Source organism: Phalacrocorax carbo, chromosome Z (assembly GCF_963921805.1).
Source record: "Phalacrocorax carbo chromosome Z, bPhaCar2.1, whole genome shotgun sequence".
Classification (NCBI taxonomy): Eukaryota; Metazoa; Chordata; class Aves; order Suliformes; family Phalacrocoracidae; genus Phalacrocorax; species Phalacrocorax carbo.
This window is the reverse complement of record NC_087548.1, coordinates 19283479-19302707: the sequence shown is the minus strand read 5'-3', so window position 1 is coordinate 19302707 and position 19229 is coordinate 19283479. Positions and strand designations below refer to the sequence as shown.

The 19229-nt window shown below is 40.1% G+C and overlaps 1 protein-coding gene across 1 annotated transcript in view; it reads right to left on the bottom strand.

The window, feature by feature from the left end:
- The window catches only part of PARP8 (poly(ADP-ribose) polymerase family member 8), a 125011-nt gene that overhangs the window by 29355 nt on the left and 76427 nt on the right, over positions 1-19229 (bottom strand). Inside the window, exons 12-14 of the mRNA XM_064438290.1 lie at positions 17071-17635; positions 14745-14798; positions 14546-14641 (exon numbers count right to left, since the gene is read on the bottom strand). Coding sequence (XP_064294360.1) covers positions 14546-14641; positions 14745-14798; positions 17071-17635 — 715 coding nt within the window. The remainder of the gene's footprint in view (positions 1-14545; positions 14642-14744; positions 14799-17070; positions 17636-19229) is intronic.

Genomic DNA, 19229 nt, shown 5'->3' with positions numbered 1-19229 from the left:
CAATTTCCATCAGGCCAGCCCCCAACCTGAACTTGTGCATGGGGTTGTTCCTCCCCAGGTGCAGGACCTTACACTTGCTTTTGTTGAATTTTATCAGGTTCCCCTCAGCCCAGCTCTCCAGCCTGTCCAGATCTCACTGGATGGCAGCACAGCCTGCTGGCCTATCAGCCACTCCTCCCAGTTTGGTATTGTCAGCAAACTTGCTGAGGGGACGCTCTGTCCCTTTGTCCAGGTCATTGATGAACATGTTGAACAGGACTGGACCCAGCACAGAGCCCTGGGGAACACCGCTAGTGACAGGCCTCCAGCCAGATTCTGTGCTTTTGACTATGACCCTCCGAGTTCTGCCATTCAGCCAGTTCTCTGTCCACCTCACTGTCCACTCATCTAACCCACACTTTCTAAGCTTACCTATTTTATTTATTTGTTTGGAAAAGGTACTTCGAACTACTTCCTAAAAGGAAATAAATTATTAAAAATTCATATGCTAATCATGCTTCGAAGAACGAAACTGATTGAGAAATGCATCGAAGAATTCAACCTGGGAACACCAGAAAGACATGAACCTATTGGAGTGGGTCCACAGGAGGGCCACAAAAATGATCAGGGGGCTGCAACACCTCTCCTATGAGGACAGGCTGAGAGAGTTGGGGTTGCTTAGTCTGGAGAAGAGAAAGCTCTCCTCAGACCTTACTGCAGCCTTTCAGTACTTAAAGGGGACTTATAAAAAAGACGGGGACAAACTATTTAGCAGGGTCTGTTGCAACAGGACAAGGGGTAATGGTTTTAAACTAAAAGAGGGTAGACTTGGACTAGATATAACAAAGAAATTTTTTTAGGATGAGGGTGGTGAAACACTGGAAGAGGTTGCCCAGGGAGGTGGTAGGTGCCCCATCCCTGGAAACATTCAAGGTCAGGCAGGACGGGGCTCTGAGCAACCTGATCTAGTTGAAGAAGTCCCTGCTTATTGCAGGGGGGTTGGACTAAATGACCTTTAAAAGTCCCTTCCAACTCCAACTATTCTATGATTCTATGAGGATGTTATGGAAGACAGTGTCAAGAGCCTTGCTGAAAGTCGAGGTAAACAACTCCCTTCATCGATCCAGCCAGTCATGCCGTCACAGAAGGCTATCAGGTTGGTCAAGCATGACCGCGACTTGATGAATCCATGTTGACTACTTCCAATAACCTTCTTTTCTTCTACATGCTGTGTTGCTTTTCCAGCAAGTATCAGGGTGGTTCAAGTCCTCCATGAGAACCAAGGCCTGTTGATTATAAGGCTACTGCCAGCTGTCTTTAGCAGGCATCGTTGACTTCTTGTTCCCAATCAGGTGGCCTGTAGCAAACGCCCACAACAGTGTCACCTATATTTGCCTGCCCCTTAATTTTTAGCCATAAGCGCTCAACTCCTTCTTTGTCCACCCCTAGGCAGAGCTTGATACATTACATTTGGTCTGTCACATAAAGAGCAAGCCCCCCACCTTGCCTTGCTGGCCTGTCTTTCCTAAAAAGTATGTAGCCATCCACAACAGCATTCCAATCATGCAATCTATCCCACTACATCCCTGTAATTGCAATGAAATTGTGGCCCTGTGACCACACAGAGATGTCTAATTCCCTCTGTTTATTCCCCATGTTGCATGCGTTGGTGTACAGGCATTTCAGAGAGATAATTGAGCACACAGGTTCACCTGGAGGAGTGCATGATAACCCACTATCGTGATACACACCCTTGAGGTGGTTGGTCTTCTGATTGTCATCTTGTGAGGCAGCTAAGGCACCTTGGTCGCTGCTCTAGTTGGATTGGCTTATTCCCCCATTGGATATGATGGCATTAGCATTGACACTTTGGACCCTGCCACCCAAGTCCTTCAGTTTAAAGCTCGCCTCACCAAGTTGGCCAGTCTGCTGCCAAAGATTCCCAGTAACAACCCAAACCCTGCAGCTATATGGACACTTCAATAGCTTGCCTTCATATATCTAGCCTAGATGTCTTCTAACCCAAACTCCAGCCATTTTAAGAGCATTTTTGGATCCTGTTTCTGAAATTTGTCCCAATTTAACCAAGTCATGTGCTTTTAAGTTAAATTCCTCACAAGTGTTAACAGAGTGTTGGTATGGCCATTTCACTGTCCCCTACTCCAGTCACTGGTTGGGTTCAACCATTTAAACTTCTTTCTTTCCCTCCAAAATTAAAAGATTGGTTTACAATTAATAAGCAAACATCCAGAAGGCTTTTGTTTGTCACAAGATGGTGACTACTCAGTGTCACATTTCCATATTTTGGTTTTGTTCATAATTGTGCATGCTAGAACTGATGAAAACATTGGAAAACTAAGTTAATAAACCAATTCTGGAAGACAGAGCTTAAAGAAAATCACAAACTTTATGGGAAAATAGGGATTCAAGGCTGCTTTTACACTGTTGCTAATGTTTTGCATACTGCCAGTGTGTTTCCCTTCACAGCATCTGCTTGTCTCTTCTCTTGTAATAGGATGTGAGGCCTTGGGACAGTCTTATTCTGACTTTGTATCATAAATATGGGAAATTACCTTAGCCACAGTGAACAAACAAGAACACTACTAACACATTTATAAAAGCTATGTTATTCCAGTGTCATTTTTGGATTCTCTTTTTTTGGTTCAAGTACAGATACTATTCAGCACACTGAACTTTCTACAAACTTTTGTGTTATGTACATGAAAGTATAGACATGTTCTTACTCATGTGGATCTGCATCCAGAAAGCTACAGAATATCCAACTTCTACTAGATTGCTAACTTCCATTGTTTTCAAAGGGAAAATACACAACAAAATAGCACTTATACACCTAGGTGTATATTTCTGAATGTGAACCTTATCTTAGGTGCACACAGAATTTTACAGATTACAACCATCACCTTGAAGGCACGCAGAACTGACTGGCTGGGCAACTTTGTTCTCCACTCCCTCAAGAGAGCAGCTGTTAACTCCTCTTCCACAACAACAGCTGCTAGTGGTTTCACATATACTTTATTTTTCACTTGAAAGGAGAAAATTAACATAAAGCATAAAATAAAACATAAAACATAAATTGACTTCCACAAAACTATTAGCTAAGTGAAGAAAGACTATTTAGAAGGATAATTATTCCAGAAGAAATAAGAGTTGGGCAGTTAACCTGCCCAAGTCTCAGGTTCAAAGCAAATGCTTGGAAGCAGAAGGCACTGACAGAAGCATAAACCATTTTGTGAGCTTTTGAGATTTTGAGACTTTTCCTTTAGCCATCCCCATTCTTTGCGTGCTCAGTAGCACCCACCCAACAGCTGCTGTAATGGAAAAGTACTCAATCAGTGTTTCCATACGTTACAATGCAAGTATCACTTCTTACAGCAGTGACTATAAATGGCAGACAGGCAAACCTTCTAGGTACTATGACATATGCTCGTTCCTGGACTCATACACTACTTAAAATATTTTCCAGACATTCTTTCAATTCAAAAAAGCTGAAACTTTCATAGTCAATATTGATCTTGCTACTTTCTAATATGTGCTAAGGCTGTGCTCAGAAGGGCAATGTGCCACCCTTTCCTGTATCCTGAGGGATGTCACACAGACACTAATGGGGCTGTAACATGACTGACACATCTAAAAACTCTTGATCTAAAAAAGGAAGCTCAGGGAAGGCTCATAGCCTGACTTAGAGCAAATATAGCAAATGGTAGAGGTGAAACCATTTGCGGCCATCTCTCTTCTCCTAATGAAAGCAACAGGCATGGGGGTGAAATGTAACTTCAAATCTCTGTTCTGTTTCCTACTTTCAACCACGGTAATTATTAGTTTTTCCACAGGAGAAACTTCTCTTTCACTTCATTACACTCTCCAGAAGGATGAGGATATAACACAGCTGCAATGATACTGAAAATGGGAAGGGGGCTGGGGTGGGTGGGGAGGGAGGGAGGAAGGGAGGAAGGGAGGGAGGGAGGGAGGGAGAGCAGGAGAGAGAAGGAGGGAGAAGGAGGGAGAGAGGTAAAAGGAGTCTGGTAGATAAAGTTCTCTCTTGCAGTGACTTTTCAAGTTTTTAAGGTTTATTTCAGTTTGCGTCAGTTACTTATTTTTAGATAGTCTTAGCTACTTTTGTAAGAAAAGGTAAAATAAGACTGGTTGATGACTCTCTACTACCTAAGTCTATATTACTTAAGGATCAGCTCTATTCAGACCAGTAAGAGTAACATTACTAAATCTGCCTCTCTCATAGCTTACATCTGTAAGCAACACTTTCAGATGAATTAGGAAATGCACCAGAAACCTCATTCTATCTACAGATCTGACACACAAGGTAAGAGTGGTACCTGGAAGGCAGGCACTGATGAGGCACTTGTATACTTTCTACCAGTGCTGATTATACACCACATGTAAAATGCTCAGTCTCTGTAAGAGTACTAGAGGAAAGCACGTTCATGAGTTTAAGACTTTAATGTTTCCTAGAGTATGGCGGAAAGGTCAATTCAATTCAAATTTGATAAAATAACTGTTTCGGTAATGTGTATCTTAGAACACACTCACACAGAATTACAAGGTAAAGGTCTGAGTCCAAACTGTATGATTTCTGTATTTACTTACATCATTACTGGAATCATGCAGAATTACCCTTAACTGTAATATAAGGTTCATCAAGTTTCAGAATTCCAGCAATTTTTAATTATTAATCATCAATATTATTTTGAAGGGCAAGTTTAATGCACATCTGCCTACTCTGCTATGCTTTATACTTCTGAGTGAAGCATCCAACACTAGCTCACAGTGGATTAAACCCCTACGATTTATTAAAATTCAGCTTAGTATTTTAGTAACATTATTGACAAGTTTTTGCTTTATACTAAAACAGATATTTAAAAATAAACTTATTCAAATTAAATATTTACCCACTTACACTGATTTAGGAATTGCTTTAAAAAGAAATTTACTAAGAAATTACTAAAAAGTACACCTGTGTCCTGAACTTTCAAATGAAGTCAAACAACCACAGGGAACTACAGATCTGATAGTGTAACCTCAATTCCTGGAAAAATTATGAAGATTATACTGGGTGCTGTTGAAAGGAATTAAAGGAACAATGCAATCATCAGGCACAGTCAGCATGGTTCAGAAAGGGAAAGCCTACATAATTTGATATCCTGCTATGATAAGGTCACCCACCAAGTAGATGAAGGGAAGGCAGTGAATGTAGTTTTTCTGGATTTTAGTAAGGCTTTTGATACTGTCCCGCACAGCAGCCTTCTGGGCAAGTTGTCCAACTATGGTATGAATGGGTTCAAGGTGCTGGGTGAAAAAATGGCTGAAGGGCAAACCTCAAACAGTTGTAGTGAATGGGGCTACATCTGGCTGACGACCGGTCACCAGTGGTGCTCCTCAGGGCTCAATTCCAGGGCTAGTTCTGTTCAAGACATCTATCAGCAACCTGAATGCAGGAGTTTAATGCACCATTTGCAAGTCTGATGATGGTAACAAAATGGGAGGTGCTGTTGACTCTCTTGAGGGACAGGAGGCCTTGCAGAGGGATCAAGATAGATCAAAGCATTGGGCTATGATTAATGGGATGAAATCTAACAAGTCCAAATGCCAGATTCTGCACCTGGGATGGAGTAATGCCCGACGCAAGTATAAACGGGGAGAGAAGTGCCTGGAGAGCAGCCCTGCAGAAAGGGATCTGGGGGTGCTGCTCGACAGCAGGCTCAATACAAGTCAGTCAGCAGTGTGTCCTGGTAGCCAAGAGGGCAAACTGCATCCAGGGGCGCATCAAACACAGCACAACCAGCCAGCCAAAAGACGAGATTATCCCGCTGTGTTCCGCGTTGCCGTGGCCTCCTCTTGAGTGCTATGTGATGTTCTGGGACCCACACTTTAAGAAGGATGTGAAGGTCCTTGAATGCATCCAGAGGAGGGCAACAAAGCTGGTGAAAGGGCTGGAAGGAATGTCCTAGGAGGAGCAGCTGAGGACTTTGGGTTTGTCTGGTTTGGAGAAAAGGAGGCTGAGGGGCGACCTCATTGCTCTCTGCAGCTTCCTGAGGAGGGGAAGTGGAGAGGGAGGTGCTGGTCTCTTCTCCCTGGGATCCAGTGATAGGATATGTCGCAATGGTTCAAAGCTGCACCGGGGGCGGTTTAGACTAATCATTAGGAAGCATTTCTTTACTGAGAGGGTGGTCAAACACTGGAACAGGCTTCCCAGAGAGGTGCTCAATGCCCCAAGCATGTCAGTGTTCAACAGGCATTTGGACAATTCCCTTAACGACACACGTTAAGTTTTGGTCAGCTCTGAAGTGGTCAGGCAGTTGGATTAGATGATGGTTGTAGGTCCCTTCAAAACAGAGTCTATTCTGTATTGTAAGCTCAATGAAGTCAAATTACTACAACCTCTATATAAATATACACACTGTCAGAGAGTAGGAATAATTAATTTGATACTCTATCTCACTCTAAATCTGTAAGGTAAGCTCTCTGAATAATCTCGCAATATTCATGTGATATGTGGAACATGCCACAGAAAGACATGGGGAACACTACAGTGGTAAGCAGATACAACCTGTGAAATCTGAGCATAGACTGAGGCTGAGTAAGAAATGTTACTTGTTCTGTTTGGTTTTGATTAGTTTGATCCAGATTTTATTTTCTATTTTTTCTTTTCTTCTGCATTCTTGGACAGCTTATACATATTTTTTAACTTTTATTTTTACTTCCCAGATATATTAATACATGGCAAACAGACAAGCATTATGGAGTGGTTGCTGGACAAGGTGCACTTTGGTAGTTCTTGGTGACAGGAACACTTGGCGCAGCCATTTTATTCTCTTAGTAAAAAATAAAGTGATTGAAACCCATTCTACTAATGTACTGGTTGTAACTTTTTGATAAAAAGAGATAAAACCAGCCTATATTGTGGAGTAATGATCAGAATGACCAGGGCGTTATTCCACAAGAATACTGGAATGCCACAAGCATCTTGGCTGAACTCATCTGGCTAAACTTATTTGTACACCTACACTTTTCTCCATAGTCCAAATATGTTTATTCTGCACCAAAAACCTCACAACCCTAAGCTGTGTACTGTTTCTACTGAGTTTCAGCAGTGGTGAAGAATCTTATATTCAAAGGACAGAGAAATCCAAAACCTCTTCAATCAACGGGACTCACCAAGTCCAAAATCTCACCCTTAATGAATAAATCATAACTGAACATTTTGGGATGAAATACATACTAAAAATGTAAGCTTACTAATTTAAGGACAGATATATCAGAATTATCAGGCTGTACTTAATTTTACAGCTAAATACAAACAACAAGTATTTCAAATATTGTTTTATGGTATCTTACCATTCATATTTTATGGGCAAAACTTTAAACAGCAGAGATGTCTCTACCAGAGTACAAATTTCAAAGAAATTAACGTCAATATTTAGTTTTGCTGAGTTTTTACTATTTCTAGTAAAGAGGCCTCATTCTGAAGTTTCAACACAAGATGGCACTCTAAAAAGAATTTCTGACTGAAAGAAAAATTATTGATACGGAGAGGGTTTTTTTAACCACCTTACTGAATATATTCTGAGATTTTTTTTGTCCTGTATAATTGCCTCACAGGTCTTTAAAATCCATTCAATGATGCTGTTTTACCAATGGCTTTTGTATTTGTAAATGAGGAATTCAGGAGGGCAGAGACAGTAAGACAGACATTAGCTGCACAATTTATACTAAGTAAAAGCTAAATATGATCACAGAATTGCAGAGCGATGGAGGTTGGAAGGGATCTCCGGAAGTAATCTGCTCCAACACCCCTGCTTAAGCAGGCTCTCCGGACGCAGTTGCCCAGGACTGTGTCCAGATGGCTTCTGAATGTCTCCATGGATATAAACTCCACAACCTCTCTGGGCAACCTGCTCCCATGCTCTATCACTCTCAGAAAAGGTAAAAAAGGTAAGAAAGTGTTTCCTAGTCTTCCAATGGAACCTCCTGTGTTTCAGTTTGTGCTCATTGCCTCTTCTCCTGTCACTGGGCACCACTGAAAAGAGCCTGTCTCTGTCCTCTTTTCACCCTCGCTTTAGGTATTTATAGACATTAATAAGATCCAGTCTGAACCTTCTCTTTTCCCGGTTGAACAGTTGCAGCTCTCTCAGTCTTTCCTCCTATGTTAGATACTCTATTCCCTTAATCATCTTAGTTGCCCTCTGCTGAACTCTCTCCAGTAGCTCCATCTCTCTCTTTTACAGGGGAGACCAGAACTGGACACAGTGCTCTAGGTGTGGTCTCACTAATGCTGGGTAGAGAGGAAGGATCACTGCCCTCCACCTGCTGGCAATTCTATTGTTTAATGCAGCTCAGGATACCATTAACCTTCCTTACCACAAGAGCACATTGCTGTCTTATGTTCAGCTTGGTGTCCAACAAGACCTCCAGGTCCTTTTCTGCCAAGATGCTTTCCAGCTGAGTGGTTCTCAGCATATATTGGTGCCCGGTATTGTCCCTCCCTAGGCGCAGGACTTTGCACTTCTCCTTGTTGAAGTGCGTGAGACTCCTGTCAGCCCATTTCTCCAGCCTGTTGAGGTCCCTCTGAATGGCACCCCATTGCTCTGGAGTACTACCCGCTTCTCCCAGTTTTGTATCATCTGCAAACTTGCTGAAGGTACTCTCTGCTGCATCATCTAGATGATTAATGAAGATATTAAACAGGATTGGACGCAGTATTGACCCCTGGGGTACACCAATAGTTACTGGCCTCCAGCTAGACTTTGTGCCACTGATCATCACCCTCTGGGCCATTCAGCAAGTTTTCAGTCTATGTCACTATCTCCTCATCCAGCCCATGCATCAACAGCTTGTCTATGAGGATCTTATGAGAGACAGTGTCAAAGGCCGTACTGAAGTCCAGGCAGACATTGCTTCCCCTTCATCTACCAGACCAGTCACTTCATCGTAGAAGTTTATCAAGCTGATCATGTACGACTTCCCATTGGTGAAGCCATGCTGATTATTCCTGATGATTTTCGTGTTCTTAATGTGCCTGGAAATGGTTTCTAGGCTTAGCTACTCCATCATCTTCCCTGGGATTGAGGTGAGGATGACCAGCCTGTAGTTCTCTGGGTCCTCCCCTTCTTGCCCTTCTTGAAGAGAGGAGTGATTTTTGCTTTCCTCCAGTCTTTGAGTATGATATTACATGATGATACATTTTTATTATACTTCTTTTAATCAGATCCTTAAATATAATAACCACTTTTGTTAATGACTCATGATCTCATAATATTTAAATGTTTGTAATGAAAGTACATGCTTAATTCCTAGAACAGGAAATCTCTCTATTATAGCAGCAAAACTGTTGCATTATTAAAATGCAACTTAGCCCTTCCCTAGAATATTATTATCAATTCTTGAGTAACAGGAAGAATTTCATATGATATTAAAAAAAAAAGTTAATAGCCTTATAATATAGAACCAAATAATGCTGAAGTTTCTTTAGTACATTATTATATCTGCTTTGGAAAATATATTTTTTAGATGAACCAAATCATATGGTTCAAAAGGACCTTTGGAGGTCAGTTAGTGCTTTTATTCTTTTGTACAGGACTGAGCTTTACCTAAACTTTATCTAATGTTTTAGAGAAATCTAAAATTGGCTTTCTCTAAAGCTTTATCAAGCACTGGAACAGGTTGCCCAGAGAGGCTGCGGAGTCTCCATCCCTGGAGATTTTCAGAAGTCAGCGAAAGACAGTGAATGAAACAAGCTCCAGTTTCAGGGCCTTTTCACTAGAGACACATGCCCCATGGGAGAATATCTCAGTACTTCAGAATGGGCTTTCTGGAAGTCGTTAAGATTTCCTAACTTTAATTCTAATATTTAGTCTAATATGGTAGTTTGACAGAAATCAGGATAACCTATTTAACTATTTTAACGTGTATGTGAATGATATACCAACTGTTTGAAAATGTTAGAAAAAAGAGCATTTCAAAACATGCTTTTGAAACAATTCACATCTAGTCATTAATTACAAATAATAGTCCATGTCTCACTCATCTAAACAACTTCTCTGTTGAGAACAAATTCGAAGACAGTAACACGAGGCTAATAATTCAAATGAGCAGACTTCTATTGTTTTCAGTAGGTTTACCAGGTCTGCCTTCTCTGTATCTCCTCAGCACAAAACCTGTGTCTGACCTTGTACTGCCCAGTTTTTCAAAGCTGTGGAAAGAGCCACTTCAGAAGAGACTGATGACAGAGCTCCTGAGAGCTGTGCAGCACAGGTTGCCTTGCAGGAGGATGCATGGTGATTCTTTGCATGAGATAAGGGATCTGTTTGGATGTAAAGGCTGCAGTCTCAACCCTTACTAGTGATTTCAAAGCTGCTTCTTAATACTTCTATGAAGAGTGAAATATGTAGAACTCAGGTCACTGCTAGGAATAACCACAAGAAATAGTATGATCTACATTATGCAAGACGTAAAATAATACCTTTCCTTCTTGGGATCCACGTATTCATTGAATTTTCCCTGTGCTTTGCAGAAAGATGGCAAATTATGCCATGCAGTGATTTCAGGGAATTTGCAGTTTTCAGTATCATTCTATGTAAGTGTGTATCTCTAAACATCCAATTTAGCTTTCATAACTTTGGATGCACTATAAATAATAACTAGATCTCACCGTGCTCTTGAAATAAATATTAAAGAAACACGCTAGGATGAGAAATTACATTAATCCTCATCTCATAAGGGAAAAGTGTGAATACCTACAGGAAAGCATTGCCTGCTTTATGGTGTTTTTTAAAAAGGGGATGGAATGAAGCAATGGACCATGGACCTTTATAGAGAAGAGTGTTACAGCTTCATGATGCGTTATAGTACTTTTCTAAGACTCCTTCTTCCATTCCAGAGAACCTTTGTCCATCTCCTTGATAGTAATACAGCTGCAGTTCCTTGTGAGAACATTAGGTTTTTGAGTGTTCTGAAGATACCCCATCTAGATAATGTGTTTTTATCTAAACATGCACTTGTGGAGTACACACATGAACTGTATCTGTAATTCTGGTCCTCTGCATTTGAGGGAAATTTTGGACCTCAAAAGAAAACTGGTTGTTCTGAAAGATCCATACTTCGCTCCGTAAAGAAATTCCCAGGAGAAATCTAAGAGTTTTGTCCTCATTCATCTTCACTAAGTCACTAAGTATCCTCTTTATTTATCTTCAATAAGTGACTAAGATGCCTAAGAACATCCAAAGATTCCTGTGTACAACAGGACCTCTGAACCAGCAGGGAACATTTGCATGATCAGATTAGTTTGTGGGCACTGGAGCAAGTCAGGTGCCTGTTGTTGAGCATCAAGCCAAACATATGCAACATATGCAGGTGTTCTGCAACAGACATATTCCATACAATGGTACGTCTGCCATGTGGGTCTAGTGTCTATAATAAGCTATACAAAAAGACACATCATCAAATTGCTGTTATCTTATGGAAAGAAGATGTCAAGATTTTAAGAAAGCAAAGGAAATTGAAATAGATATTAGAAACAGAACACCCCCCAGAAAAATTTATCTAGGAAAAAGAAACACAATACTGAGAAGAAAGCTTGTGCTGAGAGAGACTGATTTAGAGATACTTTATAACTAAGATAAAAACACAGCCTGTAGAGCAAGTCTGCAGAAAGAAAAACTGTCTCAGTTTCACTTGGTATCTTCAGCTATCCTGAGGATGAGACATCTGAATTACGCAAGTCATTAATAACCAGCACAAAAAAATTATGCTCAGGTACAAGAGTTTACAGTATTTAAAAAATGTAATTATTGTGTGATGGCAAGTGTTGAATTTTTTAAACTGCAATTCAAGACAATTAATTAAACCATTCTATAGTTCAGGAAAGGTGTCAGGCTGACATACTGGAGGATTACAGAATCAAATTCCTTACTGGCTTCTTTGCAATTGCGTAAAACTCCATTAAATAGCAGAAAACTAACTTCTCAACCAATAACTTTGCTATGTTTTTATAAATTCATATGCCTTCTTTGCTGTTGAAAGAAAGGTCCAAAAGGTAGAAAGAAACTCATCATTAAGGATACACACACCCAGGCATGACCCTGTGTGCATCTGTGTGGAGGAACTATTCTTTAAAGGAAGAGACTGGTGAACCATCCAGAGCTATTTAGTCTGTGGCATCTCTTGTCATACAACCAACTACAGATAGAGCCTCAGTAACGCCTCTGAGATATGGACATCTGTAGGAAATGGGATCTAGACACAGAATCTAAAAATAAGAACAGACCTTAGCAAAGTTATGATCATAATGGAACCTGGTGAAGTTACTGTGGTATCAAAAGTATGAGCACTCAAAATCTCTTTAAGAAGGCCAGGGGTACTACTGACTAAGTGACATAAGGCTAGATTGCACTTAGCCTTGCCTTAAATGAAAGCCCCCTGCATTCTGCTCAATAAAGTTCTGTATTTCTGAGATCTGCTGTTGCAGCAGTATTAAATATAAAGTGCTTTTTCACTTGGGTCACTCTTTATTCCCTTTATATACATTATATATGTGTGTATGTATATGTGTGTGCAGCTGAAGCATGTAAATAAACCCTACAATTGACTACTTTAGCCTGCCTCTGCCAGAGCTCTCAGTAGAATGAAGCATAAATTTCCTTAAGACCCTCTGGCAAGCTCATCCTTAATTCAAACTGAGATCCTTTCTCACCTTCTACAGAACTGCAAACTCATTAATGGCTCTATATTGCTTATTGAGTCATTCAAGCATACACAGAGCATGTTAGACTTCTTGCCACTATCTCCTTCTCCCTGGGTTATATAAGGACAGCCTTTCATTTTTGCAAAGCTTGCTAGGCTATGCTGCTTGCAAAGGCACTGATGAGTATAGTGGCAAACACGTTTGCACTTTCCTCTGTTTTGAAGTGCTGACAAACTCTCAAACAGATAGCTAAAATAACTGAGGGATTTTAATTTCTAAGGTGGGAAAGCAAGAATTAGGATTTTTTTATTTAGAGCAGATGAATTTCCATTGTTTTCTTTTAATAGTTCATCATGTGAAGAGGAATAAATCCTACTGTTTGCTTTGTCTAATGGACAACAGATAAAACACGACAATTTAAATTATTATATTATCCAATCTTTACTCGCTATCCAAACTTTACCCACTTTGTTTTACCTCATCCTGTCACAGGTAATATGCATAGCAGTGCATTCAAAGATGAACAATAAGGAACTGATGCCTCTTCTACAGGCTTCTAATCACGATTTGGTTGGTTGTAAATCTGGCAAAAAACATGTTTTTCAAAGGTAGATATGAGCTTGAAAAGGCAAAACCAAAGTCACCTGATAGGATTTTCAAAAGTACAGAAGTTTAACCATGACTTAAAATGGTGTTAACTGAATATGTAGATGCTTTTGCTAATCCTATTAGCAGCGTATTTGCATACCTGCCTGCAGTCAGAATGCCTGACTGAGGTGCCACTGAGTGTCACGGGGTATGTGAGGTGACCTCTGACACTGTGTAAGCAATAAGCTTCCTGAATTTAGTTCCATGGAACTATCATAGATTATATCTGCTTCAGCTTACATGTAGTTGCTTGCCACACTGTGGAGAAATTGGCACATGTCAGACCATTCACACACTGGTATTAAACACTTTTCCATGGCTTTAATATTTTAAGGTTACTCAGGTTTCCAAAGGATTTGGGACAGATGAAACAAGAAAGATTCTAAACTGCAAGATCAGTCCTAAAGGTAAGAATTTTATTCTCCTAATATACTCTTTCATGAAGATACACTGATCCATTAGCTCCAGGCAGAGTGTGTCTCTCATGACCAATATGACTCTTTTCACAGTATCAATTCACCAACAGCATGAGAAGGTACAATGTTCAGCATGCAAAATTCCTCATCCCTTGTTATACAGGAATGAAGGGAAGGAAGAGCTGCCTAACTGGCCAGACTTTGGGCGTACTGAATGACAACAGTACCCCTGGGCTAGGTAGCTGCTAGATCAGACACTTCACAGAGCATCTCCTTTACTGGCTTTTTTATCACATTATGGAAGATGGCTCATTCCAGTGGTCCATGAGCAAAAGAGGGTCAGAAGAACTCCACCGTCTTGTGGCATTAATACCAATGTATCTGAATACCCTGGCCATGGCTTGATAAGAACTCAAGGACTGAGGTGACCCTAAGCCTTTGAAAGATGCCAGAGGACCAGGAAAGCACTCTAATCCACTTCCTCTATCTTATCCGGTTGTGACTGCTGTAGATAGAACAATAGTGTTCAGTGAAAGACATCCCTCCCCTCTATGTTTCTATGATATTATACAAGCCTGATTTCCATCTCCCTTGCTTGCAATGCATTGGTTTTTTTCAAATTTATGGGAAAATCTAGTTAATATGCATTACATTTTTGCATCTTAAAAGGATATTAGGATGAAGCACATCTGAAATAATTCAGTAGTTTTGTAACAGGTTTGTATTGTCCAATGCTATGTGAGACATTATAAAACGCATTGTTTATCCCAACAAGTACACCACTTACCCTCAGCATTGGGCCATTCTGGAACACATGCGGTTCATCACAAACTACACAGTATTCATTCAATACTGGTATCCGCTGCTCAGCAAATTCAATAGTCTGAGAACAATGAAAATGAGAATAACAACATCTGCTTAAAAATAATTAACAGTCAGCTCATGCTCCACAGTGTTTCACAAATGGGCAAGATATGACATCCTACCTGCACAAGAAAGCCACGGTCTCGTACCGGAATGCATTTCGCACCATAATTTTGCTGCAAGAAAAAAGTTGAGGCAACTTCAGTGTTGGTACACTAATTATAGACAAATGGTAAAACATTTGTATTTTTTGCATGCAAATATGTTAATTAAACAATATTTGCATCTAAAAAGATCCCTCATTTGCAAAAAACAGTCATCCAAAATAATCAATCCTTTTACTGCTTGCTGAGTTTGGGGTAGATTTTTAGCATTTCTTTTTAGTTCTTAAATCTAGTGAGGCTTTGTTTCTCAGCATCCCAAAACCTTTAATCTCAAATAGAAACACCAGTGCCATCACTCCATTCTGATAAACTGGCATTTGGTAAATTCCATTGAATCTTAACTGCATATTTTCTACCCAAATATGGGCTATCTGCTTAGGCTTGAAAGTCTAACAACTCTCAGAATGGCTGAATTTTTTTTCTTTTATATTTGCTAAGATCTCACTTCTGTAAGCACCACATTAACAGACCTCTGTGCTCAGATCCCACTCAAATTCTTTCTGCCTTTTTCTTTCAACACACAGCAACATAAATTAGAAGGAACTTCTGTTACAGGAGTCAGTGAGATATAAAATTACCTCTAGGCTGACATCTATCTCAACCATACCTTGTTTTGAGTAAGAGTCAGATCACCTCCACTTAAAGCTTTCTTTGGTTTTGTTTATAGGCTTATTTACTTTAATTTCTCCAAGTGCTTAATTGCGAAACTTTTCTCTTGTCTTCCCCTGGGAAATAATCCTCCTAACTGTATTCATATATGAAACTGAAATGCTTCAGCTGAGAACTGAAAAATGTTAGGGTCCTGATTCATTGCTTTCCACTGACTTCACATTGTAGTTAGGTACCCAGGCTACCCATGTATCTGGTGCCTGCATGTAAGATGTGAAATGGACTGCTGATGCCCTTCTGCTAACATTGGTCGATCTGCACCTGACCATGTATGTGATGATTTCCCTCACAGTAAATGCATCCTAGCAGTAAATTACTGGTAGTTTTTATAGACTGCTGAGCAGGTCTTGCATTTCTTCCATATCAGCTGATAACATCAGTAATGAAACCTCGTATTCGACTCTTCATTATCTCATCAAAATGAATGGGACTTTCCCTACTGACTTCAGATCTTGCTACGTTTAGACATCCTCTGCTGATTCAGAAAAAAATGCATCTCCTAAACTGTGACAAATAAAAAGTCTGTTGGCTCAACTTAAATTAATATTGCTGTGCACATTAGAGGAATCAGAGAACACAGCATGTATATAAATGATTTTATGATAGTATATCACTGCTTTTAGATTTGATGAGTATAGCTCACAGCTTATTAAACTCATTTACCATGAGCGTAGCACACTCCATGTAATTCCATTACTCAGAATGCACTATTTTGAATATATGTATAGCATTTCAAGCAAGATTCAACTTTTTCTCACTGAGAACATCAAGGTACTGCCAGGCTGAGGGAGTGGAAAGGACTGTCTCCTAAGTGCCTCTCCCCAGAGCTAACACAGAAAACAGACAGGTGCCTTGAAAGAGTGCAAACAGACCCACTCTCTCCTCTAAGGTACAAAACCCATCTTTTAAGATGTAAAGGCAGAAGAATTAATTTTGAGCACTCTTTCTTAACTTTAACAATATGTGCTACCCATTGCCTTCCCAACTGATCCTGTCTCTGTGGAAAGAAAGGGGGTCAGCATGGACCTAATTCCTTCCCTGACCTCCAGCTGCCACCAGGGTGTTTGAAGGTTAAACCTTCAACAGAGTACAAATGCACATGAGGTGAGCTGAATCATGACTGCATTCCTTCCACTATGATGATGATCACAGATGCAAAGACTAGAAGAAGTGACTTGGCACCCGAACAAGCCAACGGATGGTTACTTCCCCCACAAGCAGACAGTGAAATGAAAAAAGACTTGTGTGACCAAGTCAATTTTGTGGCACAGAAGCTCTCCCTTCTTCCTGCAGCATGAAAGGAGGAAGGGAAGGAAGTGGATCATTGAACTTTTCCCCTGGCTAGAAGGTACATTGAGCTGTATTCAATGTGATGAAAAATCTCTGCCTTGACCTAAGCAAATTCTAGTTTTATAACTTAAATATATGTGCATGCACAATTGTATAAATCCCCCTTAAAAGCTGACTCCATTGCTCATGTCTTCCCATATATTCAATATATCCAATATCTTCACTAACATATGTCCTAAGTATTAATGCCTTTCCATAGGAAGCATAACAGTATGTTTGGAAAATAATAGGAGAAAAAGGAGCAGAATAAAAAACTGTTACGCACAACAGCTTGTGAAGGTGATGATGAAGATGGTGTTAAGATACCAATAAGCCCTGAGGTAAGAGAGAGCCTCCTGCTCTCTGCTATGGTGGATTCCTTGAAAGGCTCCATTTTGGATGATTTAGGGGCATTGGAGTAAGTCTTGCTGAGTAACTTGTGATTCTTCAATCCATCCAATTCTTCCATTCTAAGACTACTGGAGTAGGACCTGCTTAAAAGTTTGTTGGGCTTCAAGGTGCTGTTGTGCTCACATCGAGGGTCCCCAGAACATGACCTACTTAACAGCTTATGGGGCTTTAAAGTAATGCACTCCTCCTGCTTGACGGCTGTAGAGCAAGAACGGTTCAACAGTTTGTGGGATTTAATAGCCATTGTCTGTTCAGCCCTAGGGTCACTTGACAAGGAGCGGCCAAAGGTTCTGTGGGATTTTGTGGCACACACATCTTCCGCCTTCACTGTGCTAGAGCAAGTCCTTCTCAGTAGTTTATGCGTTTTGGAGATGCCATCCTGTTCTGACTTGAGTTTTGATTTATTTTTGCCACAGCCAGGGGGAGGATAACTTGGCGACCTTAAAAATAAAGGAGAAATCAAAACTGGAAGATAATCAAAACTGTGCAAATCAAGCAAGAGCACACATACGTAAAGATTTTTAAGTGTCACCTGTCATTATGTACTTCACTAGTGATAAATGCAGCCCAACATTAAAAAAATGAGCAATTGTCTGTAGGACTAATTTCCCAATACCAAACAGACATCCTACTCTTATTTACATGCAAGCTCATCAATCAAAAAGACGACTAACTACATAAGTAGAAGTTAGAGCTGTATCCTTACAGCTCTTTGTAAAGATCTCTATGTCTCTAAACAAACCTCTATTCAGGAAATTATATTTTAAATGAAACCCATGTATTTCACATGAGATTATAACACGTTTTACTTATCAAAATCTGTCTTTCCTCTGTAATCATCATGCCATGATCCCGTTAATCGATCTTTCCTATGTAATCATCGTGGCATGATCCCGTTACTGTTTTATGGACATAGCATACCAAATTCTATGTCCAGATCTAACAGAAAATATAATGAGCAGTGAAACTTGCAAGCAGTAAATAAAATTTAATTCAGCTGAAATAAACGTTATTTTTTAAAAAATCATAATAATCTAGGTATTTCGTGTAAAACAATTTAATGCCCTTCTTTCCTGTTTTAGACAAATCCTAGTTCTGTAACAATGCAAATGAGAATGTGAGGCACCTAAATTATTAATACAGAAAGTAAAGAACAAATGTTTTTACGAAATAACATTCACATGAACTTTCACATTTCTGTAAGGTTCACATTCACCTGTCCTTGCAAAGCAACATGTAACAGGTATGCTGAATCATTTTTCTATGCTTTATAAACCCCAATTTTTGGCATAGTTTTTGGGCTTGGATGGCAAAGAAAAGAAGTGAAACCCCAAGGGGAGAGGCTGGCAGGTTTCCCCACCCTGTTAGGAAGTGGTGGCAGTAGAAGATGCACGCAGAGGTTGCTGACTCACTGCTACTGGCTCACTAGCACCCTCCTGCAGACAGAAGGTGGGAATGGCGCTCTAGGGAGAGTAGGGGTCCCTGCACTGGGGCTGAGCCATCTTTGGACAGGCACTGCAGCAGCAGCCAAATCAAGATGGGAAAGATTCGGCTGGCTTTTTTATGCCCTTTTTGAATAAGCCAAACCCCAAGCTACAGCCCGTGCTAGGCAATGACGCGTGGCATGGTACAGAATGGGTATAAAGCACCACCTTCCTCTTCTACCTCTGAAAAGGCAAATATTCTTGTGACATCTTTGACATTCCTCCCTTGTTCAAAGTGAGAGATTGCTATACTCCCTCTTTTTTTGTCCATGGAATTTAGAATGGCAAATTTCATCAAAAAGAAGGAACATTCAAAGAAGAATTCAATTCAAATTTGCAGAAGGGGTGACCTGTCAACCCTTCATAAACAGGAAAACATGCCAGAGTAAATAGTCACATTTCTGAAAGAGGTAAATTCAGAGCCTGATTTTACATACGCTTAAGAGTATGAATAACTGGCAAAAGTCACAATGAATTCAAATGAACTATTCACAAACTAGTACTTATATTTTTAATGCTCTTGTTATTTGAAATTCTGTGCCTGCATTTC